The sequence below is a fragment of the Bombyx mandarina genome, chromosome 20 (genome assembly GCF_030267445.1).
Source record: "Bombyx mandarina strain Sakado chromosome 20, ASM3026744v2".
NCBI lineage: Eukaryota > Metazoa > Arthropoda > Insecta > Lepidoptera > Bombycidae > Bombyx > Bombyx mandarina.
Genome location: NC_143226.1, coordinates 7,403,424 through 7,417,879, shown reverse-complemented (window position 1 = coordinate 7,417,879; position 14,456 = coordinate 7,403,424). Strand labels below are relative to the sequence as shown.

The window sequence follows — 14,456 nt, the reverse complement described above, 5'->3', positions numbered from 1 at the left end:
CGTTGTTGATGTCCATGGGCTCCGGTAACCTTTGATGCCTGATGGACCGTAAGATCGTCCACATATCTAAGCAAAAATATAAAATATTTAATCATCGATATATTACCATATATGTATCGATGTATTTAATACATACCTACTCACTATTGAACAATGCTCACAGCAAAATGTTGTTGTTGTTGGTTGTTGCGATGAATTGTTATCTAATGAGTCAAATATGTTTCTTTTTAATTAGGCGATTTAAAACAACAATCAGGTAGAAAAATGCATGAGTTATAATACTCGGCAAACTTCTTGAGCATTAGTTGACGTAGTGGGGGTAAGTAAGTTCGCGCATCGTACAATTACTTACAAAAATGTTATTAAGTTATTAAAAACAACATGATATGTATTTATTTATATATTTATTAGTACATGAACAAAAATTACAGGTTAATAATGTAGTAATTTAATCTAGGGGTAAAATAGATATTCCTTCCATTAGGCCAAAACTAGAGCTGGTGCCAGGTCTTGGATCAGCTGAAGCTGAGCTGGTATTTGTAATTGTTTTTTCGCTATCATAATCATGACCATCATCATCATCACTACTTTCTTCATCCGTGTCGCAATCATCGTCAGCAAAAATTACAAACTCATCAGTGACTAAATCTACCACATGATCACTTTTTACATACTCCGCCTCAATCTCTTTTATCTTTTGACATAATCTACCCCATTCCGGAGCACCCATCGCCGCGACCTTTTTCTTCACTAGCTCTATTACTTTGCCAGTGCTCCAGTTGACATTTTTGCTACTGACATACCCTTTAATAGCTGCCCAAGCCATTTCAATTGGGTTGAGGTCTGGATGGTATGGAGGTAAGCGAAGCACTGAATGGTTGTGGTTTGATAAAATTTTATCAATGCTGTATGTTTTGTGTTGTTCCTTATGTGCTTTAATCAAGCTAAAAAGCTGGGGTTTCAACATGTTTTCATCGTATGGAATTTCCTTTTCTTGTAACCATTTCTTCATATAGACTTTTTTGGCATTGGCAGTTGGGGCGGGGTCAGACTGTTTATTGTGATATGACGCATTGTCGACTACTACAACGGAATTTGGTGGCAGATTTGGTAGCAATTGAGAACGCAGCCATTTTTCGTAGTTCAAATAGTTCATGTTATCGTGGTAGTCACCAGATTTTGTGCCAGCTTTAAACAAAAGAAGGGCATTGGGAACAAATCCATCTTCGGAGCCAGCATGCACTATTACTACACGCTGTCCTTTCGAAATTGGTTTTTTTAAACCCCCAGTTGATCCATCTGAACACGACATATCACTTGCATGTGATGAGTCGACATAGGACTCATCGGTGTACACTATCGGTCTTCCTTCTTGCCTATATTTAATTATTTTTTGGAGATATTCGATCCTTAGTAGTCGAATATTACTTTTTTCAATTAATAGCTTCCGATTATTTTCTGTTCTTTTCCATCTGAAGCCTAGCTCTTTCACAATTCGTCGTAAACTTCGTTCCGAGCCATTAAAATTTATATCTTCTTTCAATTTTTTACGAAGTCTTTCGACGGTAGGAAGTTCGCTGTTTGTTATGTGATAATTATGAATACATCTTTTTATTGCAGATTGGTCGAAACTATCAATTCCGGTAACTTTCTTCTTCCCTGATCTTTTTTTACCTGGAGTACGAAACACGGCGAGCAAGTTAGAGCCCTTCGCTTCCTTAATAATACGCCTAACAGTACTGACTGATGTTTTTGTTGCCTCTGAAGTCTCTTTTACCGTTTCCATATCATTATTTCCCTGCTTTTTAAGAAAGCAATATACGTCGTACACCATTTTTCTAGCCTGTCTTTTTAATACTACACCAGTTTGACGTGGCATAGTATATTTTTTATAAAAAATTAAGAAACACTCAACAAATAGCAATAACAACAAAATCAACAAACAATAATAATTATAACAAATAACTTCAACGATTAATATTAATAGACTTTTCACTGTACGCAAGCGTACTTTTGGGAGCAAGCGGAACGAGGGCGCGGTGCGGGACGCAAGGTTCGACTGATCTACCAATAATGCGCTCAGTGTGACCAGATTTAAATCGAACATTATGCCAGTTACTTGTATAAATTCTGCTAAAATCTGCTTAATTTTTGTAAATAATACCAAAATTCTACTAATAGATAAGGTCAACTCATTTTTATGAGAATTTAAAAGAACAAAAAAAGGCAATTTCAAATATTTATTAACCAATTATAACTTCAAAATTCTTGTGGCGTCCATGTTTTATATAGAACTGTCGAGCTTTGTGCTGCCTTTGCCATATTTTAAGATGGCGTAAAATTAACGCATCCACCTTGCTCTTTAACTGCCTGTTTGACATGTAGAATTGCAGCAATATGTTCATTTTTATATTTGTTCCGCAAGTCTTTTTTATGTTGCTTATTTGAGAAAATAGGCTCTCACAAGCTGTATTAGACATAGCCAAAATCATCGTGACCTTTGCAAAATCAACCAAGTGCAGATACTTCTTAGTTCTATCAGCCTTCGTCATTGAAATTTTAATGTGACCCAAAACATTTCTGTATTCAAACTCATAGGTGTGGGATTAGAACTCCCTCCAGATTCTAACAGTTTGGCCACTGTTTTGTCTAATTTAACCTCTTGATATTCGGAGTCAATTGCTTGTATGTTAGATTTTTTAACCAAATTAGGAAATTTAGAAACAGTTCTGGTCAACTTTATATACACCGTTTTGTGGATCAAAAAATTGTAAATTACGAGTATTACACAACTGAGAGACGATGGTCGACGACTATTTAGGAAATATGTCAACAGTATTCATTGAACACTACACAGAACTTCAAAGCTAAACATTTAACGGGGATTCCCCTAAAATGTGCTTGAGTGCTGGCAGTGTTGGAAGAAAAACCTGACATTGTTTTAACAAAGGTAAAATTCCTCAAATATTTTTAGCGCAACTACCCGAATGAATAAATGTGAAACACAGTTAGATGTCAAATCCTGCTACAATTCTGCGAAGTTTTTATGAGATTCAGCCGAAAAATTCCTTATTTTCAAATCTGCAACACAATCTGCTAAACCTTAAATTGGGGGTCTAATTCTGCTAAAACCGCAGAATTCTGCTAAATCTGGTCACACTGAATGCGCTCGATACGATTTCCCCTGCCGTCGCGCCTCACCCTCACCACCAAAGTGATCTAAAATTCGGTTCTGCGCAGTCAAGGTCATTTGCTCACAAAGTTTGCTTTTTTTTTTTTTCCTACCTAAGCTGAGAGCCTTGAGAGGCTATGTCAACGTAACCCTAACTTTTGTAGGTGAGCTCACGGGGCTCAAACCTGATGACGTTGCTAACACGAACCCTAGCAAGAGCCGTGCTTCGCAGAATCTACCACCGGATCGGAAACGCGACCCACTGAGAAGATCCGGCGAGAAACTCAGTGGGCTGTGTCTGAGAGTTAATTTACTCGTCGAGCCCTTCGTCGCAAGCGACGGGTTCGACGAGAACGGTGACCGGTGCTTGAAGTACCTAAAAGCACCGTTAGTGGATCGGGAGGATCCGAGATGACGTGTTTTGGGCGAAGTCGACTGCTTTCCATTCTGTCCGCAGGATCGGGAATGATAAGTTTGCCGGTTACTATACCTACCTAGTTTCTGTAAAATAATTTCAAAACGCAAATGTCACGAAAAAAAAAAAAATCTCAATTATTTATAAGTGCCAACTATAACAATAGTTAAATAAACGTTAAAAATTTCAATATGCAAACAAACAAAACACCAGTTTTCATATTATTTTATTGTCTTCGTGACGAAAACATGGAAATTAGCGTAACAACTTATTGTTATGTGCAAATTCTGAGTCATATTCGTAATATTGATTAAAATTTACACTATGTCGTTCTTGAAAACACGGCAGCTGTCAAGGTGACATGACCAATATATTAAATCAATAAATAAATAAATTTATTTACAAATAATACCGGCTAAAGGGCAATTCAAATTATTTTAAACGTTCTAATCGATTCATCTATTTCTAATAGGAGGTTCTTTAGTGTCAGACTCGGACTAAAATATCTAAACACTTCCATTGACGTTGTGTACTTGTAATTTTATGTGTATTGTTGTAATCGTATTTTGTTTTGATAAAAACAAAAGACAAACATTCTTTTATAAAACTTCCCGATGACACTAATATAATTTTTAATTTAGGTATAAAAGTAATTCTCATAATTCCTATATACCAAAAGATAGCCGGCCGGCCGCGCCGGCATGTCGCCATATTGACATACTCAGAGCCATAGCCAACATAACCATACGAACCATCTGTGAAATATTTACAAGATTATTACCAGTACCATGACTAGATCTTCAATTATTTTACTTTTCAGGGTTCCTCTAATTTTAAAAGGTGCTTATTTATTCTTTTTCATTAGTGAGAGATGTTAAGAGAATAATGGACACATAAATGGATTGTAACATTAGAACTGTGCTCGTTCTATCAAGTTGGCAAGACTGGATCCGTTTAAGGCCCTTCAACCAATAGGAACGCAAGAGAATATTTAGAGATGCGACATATATCGCAAATTTTTTGTCGATATTTTTTCGTCATTAAACGAAAATTGTCAAAATCATTGTCGTAGGGGTAATTAAGGATCGAGCTTGCCAATGGGGCATTATCAACAGAGGACACAACCCCCAGGTCAAGAAGGCTAGGAAGAGGAAATTCAAACAAACAAAAATCTATATATATAAAAATGAATTGCTGTTCGTTAGTCTCGCTAAAGCTCGAGAACGGCTGGACCGATTGGGTTAATTTTGGTCTTGAATTATTTGTGGAAGTCCAGAGAAGGTTTAAAAGGTAGATAAATATAAAAATGATCGGAATTAAATAAAAATAACAGTTTTGTTTTCCCTTTCCCTTTGCCCCGTAGGACGGATTCCTTTTATTTGTTTTAAGTTTATTTTATACAAAAGTTTAGGTCTTTTGTTTATCGATTGAGGCATTGCAAATTCTGCAGGGTCAGCTAGTCCACAATAAAAAAATTGGTGCAAAATAAAGAATGGGTTCTTCCTACAATTATTTTAGGCCCTTGTAGTCTTGTACGGAGATATTACTCGTAGCATTGAGTTCAAAGTAAGACTATTCAATTTTTAAAGATTGCAGTGATGATAGAAGAAGCAAGAATTCGTCAACGATGGCCGATTGTCTGGTTCTGAAGGATGAAGTTTCATTACTGAACTAAAGAAAAGTAACAAATGCTATCTATGGATTACTAGCCGTACCAAAAATCAGCCACATAACTTCCTCCTCTTTGCAATCCTTCGCGATGCTGAGGCTCGTGGCCTCCCTTAATAATTTTCTCCTGGACTATCCTGCGCTAGCCCTGCTTATCCTAGGCCTCGCGCATGGCAGACTACGGCGTTCAAAGTAGAGCATATTTGGCCCGAGCGCATTGGACTTCTACCTCCGGGCCTATTTCCAAATACTTTACCTGTTACTAACAGTTACATAACTATTCAATGATAAATATTCCCATCACGATTACACTCACAGTAAATCAAAATAAATGGTTTGTTTCATTTGATCTTCTTAAATGTTAAGTAATGATACGTGAATGTAGATACTCTATGTTAAATTATACATATTAGGCGGCCGAACCTGAACTGCCGCAATGCGACAAATTTTTATCGATATTTTTCCGCGCACTATCCACCAACACTATCGATCCGATAGCCTAGCTGGATCGGAGAGCACGGAACGAAATTATTCTTCAAGCGACCACGACAGTGAGTGGAGCGTGCGGAGCAGATTTTTAGTGTTAAGTAATTTATAGTTCACAAAAATAAAACAAAATGAGGGAAATCGTACATATCCAAGCTGGTCAATGCGGCAACCAGATCGGAGCTAAGGTAATTTTGATATTCATTTGTTATTTCTTTGATAGATATTCCATTTTCGAAACGGGTGGCGGCCGGCATTTTGTGTGACGCTCGTGTTCTCGATTCGAAAAACGAATCTTGACAATTGTTTTTTTTTTATTTGAGTTTTTCATTTATTTTAACAACGTTATTTCGAATTAAATTAAATTAGACTCTCACGTCAGTTACAAGTACGATGAGCTAAGAGATTTTTGTTATTTCGCCTTTAGTAGCTACAAATATATGTGTAAATCGATTTTAAAATGGCGTCTGGAGAAATTAAAGTGTAATTACATCATTTTATGGAACTTCCAAATGAACCCTGCCTTTATACTTTGAATATGTTTAAACGAGACTGCCAGCGTAGTCACGTATTCCACGTGTTTTATCGTCATTAGACTACGATGCCGCGGTATTACTCATTGCTTTTTTTAACTAATCCTACACTTAATTTCCTACGAATTTATCTTTAAGAAAATGTAATACAATAACCATATTTTCCCCGTTTTTTTTCAAATGTTTTCCATTTAATGTGGTTTATAATGTAACATAAATAGATTAATTAATTTAAAGAGAAACCACTGAAAAAAAAATACGGAAACAGCAGAGTTGAAAAAAAGGGAAACCGTTATTAGAATATCCGTTACAATAATGATGCGTGTTTTTGAATTACGCGTCAAGGTCGCCCTCCGCGTCCCTTGATAAGGACCGACCAATAGCAAGCCACGGCTCTATAACGTTCGAGATGCATACAAAAAGACCAAACAGAATGTAGGTAGCCTACCGGGTAGCAGCTGTGTTGTGTTCAAACAGAAAAAAACGAATGTAGAGTTGTCAGAATATAAAATTTTCATAATGAAACTTTTTATTCAAAATATCTGCTAATTAAAAAAAGATCTAATCAAGTGCGTATTTTTCCACGCACATTGAAAAGAACTTTGTAATCAGGATTAACGTTCAAAATTCAATTGAAGTAATCTATTTTGTTTATTAAGTGGATTGAAATTTTAATTTCTGCAAAAGTCTTTGTAACAGATTTTATAAATTTGAAATACCTACCGCTTATAAATTTAGTTCCTTACATTTTTTCTTGAGACTTCTATAATTCAACCCTTTTTTTACTGATTAAATTTTTAATCTTTTACTTTACTACTTCGGAAGCTCATATCTCACCAGTTATCAACGTCAATAAAAGTAAGTGTAACTGCTAATCGCTGCTAGGACCTATCCAAGAATACCCCCTCAATCGGCTAGGAAAGGATCATAGCGGCAATAGTTCCATCAATTCTCTATAAAAGACACTGTAAAACAGGACATAAGCATAACAGGCGCGTTTGGTAGACGGTGGCACGTTCCTAGCATCGCAGATGTCCAAAAGCGCAAAGATGATACACTCTCCATTAGATATGCACAATACATGCTAGTTTTCTTCGAAGGCAATAAAATAAAAGCAATTTCAGTTAGACATGTACTTTCTAAAACGGCCATTTTACATCTCAGACTGATTCTTATGCAGTAGACGCGCGTAAAAAATGTATTTAAAAGTAAAAACTGATGAACGCCGTTCGATGACCGTAACCATTCCTTCCGTGTTGGCGAAAATAGCCGAACGCATGTATATTGTTTTTATTATGAAAAGATTATTTTAGTGTGAAAATGGTTTGCTGTCTTTTTGATCATTAACCCAGTATATTAAATATAAAATAAACTCTATGCTACTGAGAATATGACTGTAGATTTTTGCATGAATTTTAAAGTCTTTATATTATTATGGACACTGCAAACATTATAAACATAGCCAGACTTCAATTTGAAAAACGATGAAATATTAACAATAATGAACATCTTGGAAATTATTCTGAACCCTAGAATAATTATGCACAAGTAGTAAATATATCCCTCTTTTATACTAAAGTGTTACTGCATACTGAGCGATAAAAGCATCGACAAAAATAAAGTATGATAAGTGATTCGATTCATTACTGCCCACGTTTTTGATAGATAAAACGGATAAGATAATACTTTTAGTTAAATTGAAACTTATAAATAGAGAAGAACATGTGAGTGAAACAACTGTAAATCTCCCAAATTATTCCAAGAATCTCACAAAGTGGAAATGAGAGGTAATGTTTGATTATTTCAAGTCTAGCAGCAGCACTGGTCTATTTCATGTATTTTTTGTCTGCTGATCCCATATCTTTTAATGTAAATAACATAGTATGCTACATTGAATGTTAACAGAAAAACTGCAAAGATAAATTTGAAAAGTTTTAGCTATGCCGTTACAATATTCCAGTTTTTGGCAAGATTCCCAAAAATTCTCCAACGTCTTGAGACCATCAATAGTTTAGGAAATGCAGTCTTAACAAAAAATGCGGATACAAATACTGAGATACTTCAAAATTTATAAATAACTTTTTCTAAAACATATCATCTTCACAGTTCTGTAGAGAGAAAATAACTTGTAACAACTGCAGTAATTGTTCCAAACATAAATTAAAACTATTTTCACTGTTTAACTTTGCGGTTATGACTTTTGTTTTATTATTGACATTTGGAATACTTCAGCTCTGTTGAACACTGAATACTAAATTTCTCATTCGTCAATTTGAATATTACGCTAATTACACCGTAAAAGTGTTATTAAGTATGTCTGACTCTCGAAAATTGTAGAAAGCATTAAGAGCTCTTAAATTGACATTTAAATGTTCAAAATTAGATATAAACTAATGTCCTGGTACTTTTAGTAGTCCCCAAATATCAATTAACACAAATATACCCTTAGAAGACAATCTTTAAATCAATAAAATTTCAGGTCCATAATTTTCATAAAACTTCATTTGGATTTCATTTGGAAATTCAAAAATAAATTTTCATTTGGATTTTATAGTTGGCTAGACTAACATGCTGTTATATACGTACTCAAATAAACACTATGTAAAATTAAATTATGTGAAAAACATTGAATAAGCAGCTGTCGTTCTTGTGAACTATGAATGCATCACCACATGACTCATGGTTGATAACTTATACTCAAAAGGAAACTAACACGCCCATGCTGAAAATAGCATTACAATAATAATACAATAGATATCCTCTATAGGTTATAACTACTTATTGTTCAAAGCTTCCAATAATTCAATCAAGAATAAATAGCTGAATCATCAGAAAGTTTGATCAAAACATGATAGATATGCTTTTTTTTTGTTTTATCATAATGGAAATAAAAATCTTAATGTATTTCGTGTGCCACAAACAAATAATGTAATCTCACTGATAGCATTAAAGAGAAAAAGGAGAGCTTATTTTGCCGTTTGGTTGAAAACATGATCCAATTTCTTTTTTATTGTTCAAAACCATATGATACATACACACGATTTCCAGTATAAATGTAGTACATACGCCTCCGAAAATCTATTTTGGATCTATAAATATGGTAACATTGTGGAGGTGGTGTTTGTATACCAGTGTTACTATGGAAATAGTGACTCATGTTTCTACATAGCTAAGAGTTGCTAATAAATTAGCCTTGAATCAATCTGTGATAAAATTTTTGGTTTGCAAACTAAATAAAACTAATTTTTATTTTTTCTCTTTGTTTTAGTTCTGGGAGATCATCTCCGACGAGCACGGCATCGACCCCACCGGTGCCTACCATGGGGACTCTGACTTGCAGTTGGAGCGCATCAATGTATACTACAATGAAGCCTCCGGCGGCAAGTACGTGCCCCGCGCCATCCTCGTCGACTTGGAGCCCGGCACCATGGACTCTGTCCGCTCCGGACCTTTCGGACAGATCTTCCGTCCGGACAACTTCGTCTTCGGACAGTCCGGCGCCGGCAACAACTGGGCCAAGGGACACTACACGGAGGGTGCTGAGCTCGTCGATTCAGTTTTAGACGTCGTTCGAAAGGAAGCGGAATCGTGTGATTGCCTCCAGGGATTCCAACTGACACACTCGCTCGGCGGCGGCACCGGTTCCGGTATGGGCACCCTCCTCATCTCCAAAATCAGAGAAGAGTACCCTGACAGAATAATGAACACATATTCAGTTGTACCATCACCTAAAGTGTCGGACACAGTAGTAGAACCGTACAACGCCACACTTTCAGTTCATCAATTAGTTGAAAACACAGACGAAACCTACTGTATCGACAACGAGGCTCTCTACGATATCTGCTTCCGCACGCTAAAACTATCCACACCCACATACGGCGACCTGAACCACCTGGTGTCGCTGACCATGTCCGGCGTGACGACGTGCCTGCGGTTCCCCGGACAGCTGAACGCCGACCTGCGCAAGCTGGCGGTCAACATGGTGCCCTTCCCGCGTCTGCACTTCTTCATGCCCGGCTTCGCGCCGCTGACGTCACGCGGCAGCCAGCAGTACCGCGCGCTCACCGTGCCGGAGCTCACGCAGCAGATGTTCGACGCCAAGAACATGATGGCCGCCTGCGACCCGCGCCACGGCCGCTACCTCACCGTCGCCGCCATCTTCCGCGGCCGCATGTCCATGAAGGAGGTCGACGAACAGATGCTTAACATCCAGAACAAGAACTCCTCATACTTCGTGGAATGGATCCCCAACAACGTGAAGACCGCCGTGTGCGACATTCCTCCTCGTGGTCTCAAGATGGCCGCCACCTTCATCGGAAACTCCACCGCCATCCAGGAGCTGTTCAAGCGCATCTCGGAACAGTTCACCGCTATGTTCAGGCGCAAGGCTTTCTTGCATTGGTACACCGGCGAGGGCATGGACGAGATGGAGTTCACCGAGGCTGAGAGCAACATGAACGACCTCGTCTCCGAGTACCAACAGTACCAGGAGGCCACCGCCGACGAGGACGCAGAGTTTGACGAGGAGCAGGAGCAGGAAATCGAGGACAACTAAATCCTTTCACTAGACGCTCTCGTCTCTATATTAAATAACCCCCTTTCCACCTCTCGCCTTTCGAGAGATCCACAATACTTTTGCTTTTCGTATTTATATAGTAACTTCAATAGTTTCAGACTCCAACATGCATGATAAAATAACCTAGGAAGTACACGTTATGTCGCGGTAACAGGTTGTGTTTACATTCCCGGTGTTTTTCCTTGACTACGAAGGGCAGCTCTGGGATGTTTATTGCAGTAAACAGCTACCCTCGACGACGCGAGCCCTTCAGCTGAGCATGCGCGCGGTGCTGTGACACTATCACACAAAGGGAAAAGATCTTTTTTTTATAAGGCTGAACTTGATTTTAATATCTAAGTTGTAATTTTAGTTCTTCGTTTTGTAACCAGTGTGATGAGTTGTTGGCTTTTTCTAATGAAAGCTAATTTATATCGTACAACTTTTTTTTTTTTCGAGGTCGATCAAAGTTTTTGATTATATTCCATCTGATAATAAAACTACATTGAAATAGTGTTGTTCTCATTTACCACGCCGAATAGGTATGTAATACTTATTCATTCCTTATCTAATAAATCAATATCTATAAAACAGTAACAAAATAAAGGAAGCAAGTCACAATAGACGGTGGTAGTAAGTAGGTATGCTAGTTGTTAATCTTTTATTCCGTACTAGCTGACCCGACAGACTTCGTAGTTCCTCAATCGATAAATAAAAGACCTAAACTTTTATATAAAATAAACTTGAAACAAACAAACGGAATCCGTCCGACGGGGGACACATCAGAAGAAAAACTAAATTGTTATTTTTATTTAATTCCGAGCCTTTTTTATATTTATCTAAACCATTTAAACCTTCCGTGGACTCCCACAAATTATTCAAGATCAAAATTAGCCAAATCGGTCCAGCCGTTATCAAGTTTTAGCGTGACTAACGAACAGCAATTCATTTTTATATATATAAATGATGTTGGTTTTTTTAATAGAGGTAGGTAGCTAGTGGCCTCTCGAGCGTCACCAAGAAGGGGTGGGTTGGCTTTCCAACTGCCCAAATGCTAAATGAGCCCCCAACTGCCCAAATGCCAAATGAGCCCCAACTGCCCAATTTCTGAAGTGTAGCTATTCGAACGCATCCTATATAGGTACCTACGTTTAGTATAGGTAGGTACCTACCCAATTTATTTCTAGTATACCTATCGAATGTATCGCACTTCGTAGGTAACTTTAACAACTAAATTTGAATGAACATGCGTGATAATACAATTACATAGGTAGTGATATAATTAGGAGTTTAACAAATAAGTCTTATTTTTATACATAGCTCTAATAGCTCTGTTTCAAGATAAATCTAGACTAAATAATCGATAGCTTTGCCCGAGAGCAAACCAAATTTGGACATAATGCTCTGGAAATTATTTACAAGACTATAACGCCTACAATACCTATCCAATATGGAGGAGTAAATGGCTAACCTATTAAATCAACGAGGGCGGCGTCTACGGCGGCAGTTGAGCTGAAACTTATTTTATTCATGCGTCCTCCTCCTCGGGTCGTTTCCTCACTGCTGTGGGTCGTGACCATCATATTTCGACAGGATTTTACTCCTTGTAATGTCCCTCCAACGCCTCCGATCATTGGCCGCGAGAAGGGCTTATTCACGCGTACACTCTTAAAAATCTCATGGAAACCAATTACTGAAGAACCAACGACACGAGAGAACAAGTCAATAAAATAAGTCTATTAGGCATAACAATATACCTACGGGTACAGACCGTGGACATACCGCTGGCTCATTCGACTACTTTCATAACGAAATTGTCTCAATTCATATCTCGAGTAGGTACTTAATGAGGGCTTCTCTCTTTTTCTCCACCTTATCCCACTATGTGGGGTCGGCACAGCTAATTTTTCTCTTCCATTCTCTTCTATCAGCCGTCATCTCAACACTCACTCCTCTCTCTCTCATATCGTCATTCACACACTCCATCCATGTCTTCTTCGGTCGACCTCTTCCCCCTCTACCTTGCACTACCATTTCCATACATCTCCTAGTCACATGCATCTTCTCTCTACGCATCACATGTCCATACCACGCTAACCGTCTGCTCCTTAATTTGTTGTTTACCGGGGCCACTTTCAAACTTCCTCTGATATACTCATTCTTTATCTTATCCATTCTTGTCACTCCACACATCCATCTCAACATTCGCATCTCTGCCGCATGCACTCCTCTTTCATGCTTAACTTTCGTCGCCCAACACTCAGATCCATACAGCACGACAGGTCTAATGATCGTTTTGTAAATTTTACCCTTGAGCTGAAGGGGCATTCTACGATCGCATGCTGTTGCAGAGACCTGTCGCCATTTCACTTAATGAGGGCGTTATATGTTTAGTTTCGAGTCTTGTCGGCACCTTTTTTTTTATTGCTTAGACGGGTGGACGAGCTTACAGCCCACTTGATGTTAAGTGTAGAGCCCATGGACATCTACAGCCTAAATACGCCACCCACCTTGAAGTACAAGTTCTTAGGTCTCAGTATAGTTACAACGGCTACCCCACCCTTCAAACCGAAACGCATTACTGCTTCACGGCAGAAATAGGTGGTGGTACCTATCCGTGCGGACTCACAGAGGTCCTACCATCAGTAATTACGCAAATTAAAATTTTGCGGGTTTTGATTTTTATTACACAATGTTATTCCTTCACCGTGGAAGTCAATAGTGAACATTTGTGGAGTACGTATCTCATTAGAAAAATTGGTATCCGCCTGCGGGTTTCGAACACCGTTGCATCGCTCGATACGAATGCACCGGACGTCTTATCCTTTAGGCCATGACGACTCCAACACCTACCGTGTCTTTGTTATTTCGGCCGCGGTAACCGTACTCGTCGAACTCGACAAAGAGGTCGACGTGCAACCTAACCCATGCATCAGCCCGCTGAGTTTCTCGCCGGATCTTCTCAGCGGGTCGCGATTCCGATCCGGTAGTAGATTCATTCGCGAAACAATTGCTCTTGAGTTGTTAGGTCTCCTTCGGAGGCGCTCGGGCAGTTGTTAGCAAATCCCATCCCTCTTGGCTGAGCCTTTGCTCGCCCACCTGTCCTGGTGAAACTGGAAAGGCCTTCGGGCCACCAGTAAACTTTCAATCATAAAAAAAATATATATATATATATTTCGGCCGCTAAGGGCATCTGTTAGTCTTAGATAAGCCAATAAGACTTAGAAACTCTTGCTTCAATCCATCAGCGGACACAATCAACTTCTGTTTCGTCTGTCGATTCAAAAACACATTTATGCAAAATGATCAATTTGCATGCAACGGATGTTGTGTTTCCTCATTATCAGGAAGGCCCGGCTTTGTGTGGGCTTGTTTAATTTAGGTTAGAGAAAGGGACTAATTAACGGGGCTATTTTCTACTTTAAGCTAACTGTTTTATGTGTTTTTCGTTATTATTGTACTTAATGTGTTAATTGCATGTAGACATTAGAAGTAGAAATCATTGGTAAGTGTGTCGGTTTTTTTTTACGATAACAATATTCACAAAAAATCCGAAATGATGTTTTGATGTTTATATTTAAAAGTTTGAGTGTCTTGTTTAAAGTCATGATAGCTTTAATTGACAAT

The 14,456-nt window shown here is 38.3% G+C and overlaps 2 protein-coding genes across 2 annotated transcripts; one reads left to right on the top strand and one right to left on the bottom strand.

Moving 5' to 3' along the window:
• Window positions 1-387: 387 nt before the first annotated feature.
• LOC149500716 (uncharacterized) lies at window positions 388-3,158 on the bottom strand. Its single transcript, XM_089736032.1, has one exon. The coding sequence runs from the start codon at window positions 2,105-2,107 to the stop codon at window positions 449-451; it is 1,659 nt and encodes a 552-aa protein (XP_089592158.1). The 5' UTR covers window positions 2,108-3,158; the 3' UTR covers window positions 388-448.
• A 2,643-nt stretch (window positions 3,159-5,801) lies between these two features.
• LOC114249449 (tubulin beta-1 chain) lies at window positions 5,802-11,340 on the top strand. Its single transcript, XM_028183036.2, has 2 exons — window positions 5,802-5,929; window positions 9,543-11,340. Exons 1-2 carry the CDS (start codon window positions 5,873-5,875, stop codon window positions 10,827-10,829), a joined length of 1,344 nt encoding a protein of 447 aa, XP_028038837.1. The 5' UTR covers window positions 5,802-5,872; the 3' UTR covers window positions 10,830-11,340.
• The last annotated feature ends 3,116 nt before the right edge of the window (window positions 11,341-14,456 follow it).

Coding starts and splice junctions, on each gene's coding strand:
- LOC114249449 (XM_028183036.2), top strand. CDS start 5,873: ATGAGGGAAATCGTACATATCCAAGCTGGTCAATGCGGCAACCAGATC. Junction 5,930..9,542: donor GCAACCAGATCGGAGCTAAG/GTAATTTTGATA, acceptor TCTTTGTTTTAG/TTCTGGGAGATCATCTCCGA.
- LOC149500716 (XM_089736032.1), bottom strand. CDS start 2,107: ATGTTCGATTTAAATCTGGTCACACTGAGCGCATTATTGGTAGATCAG.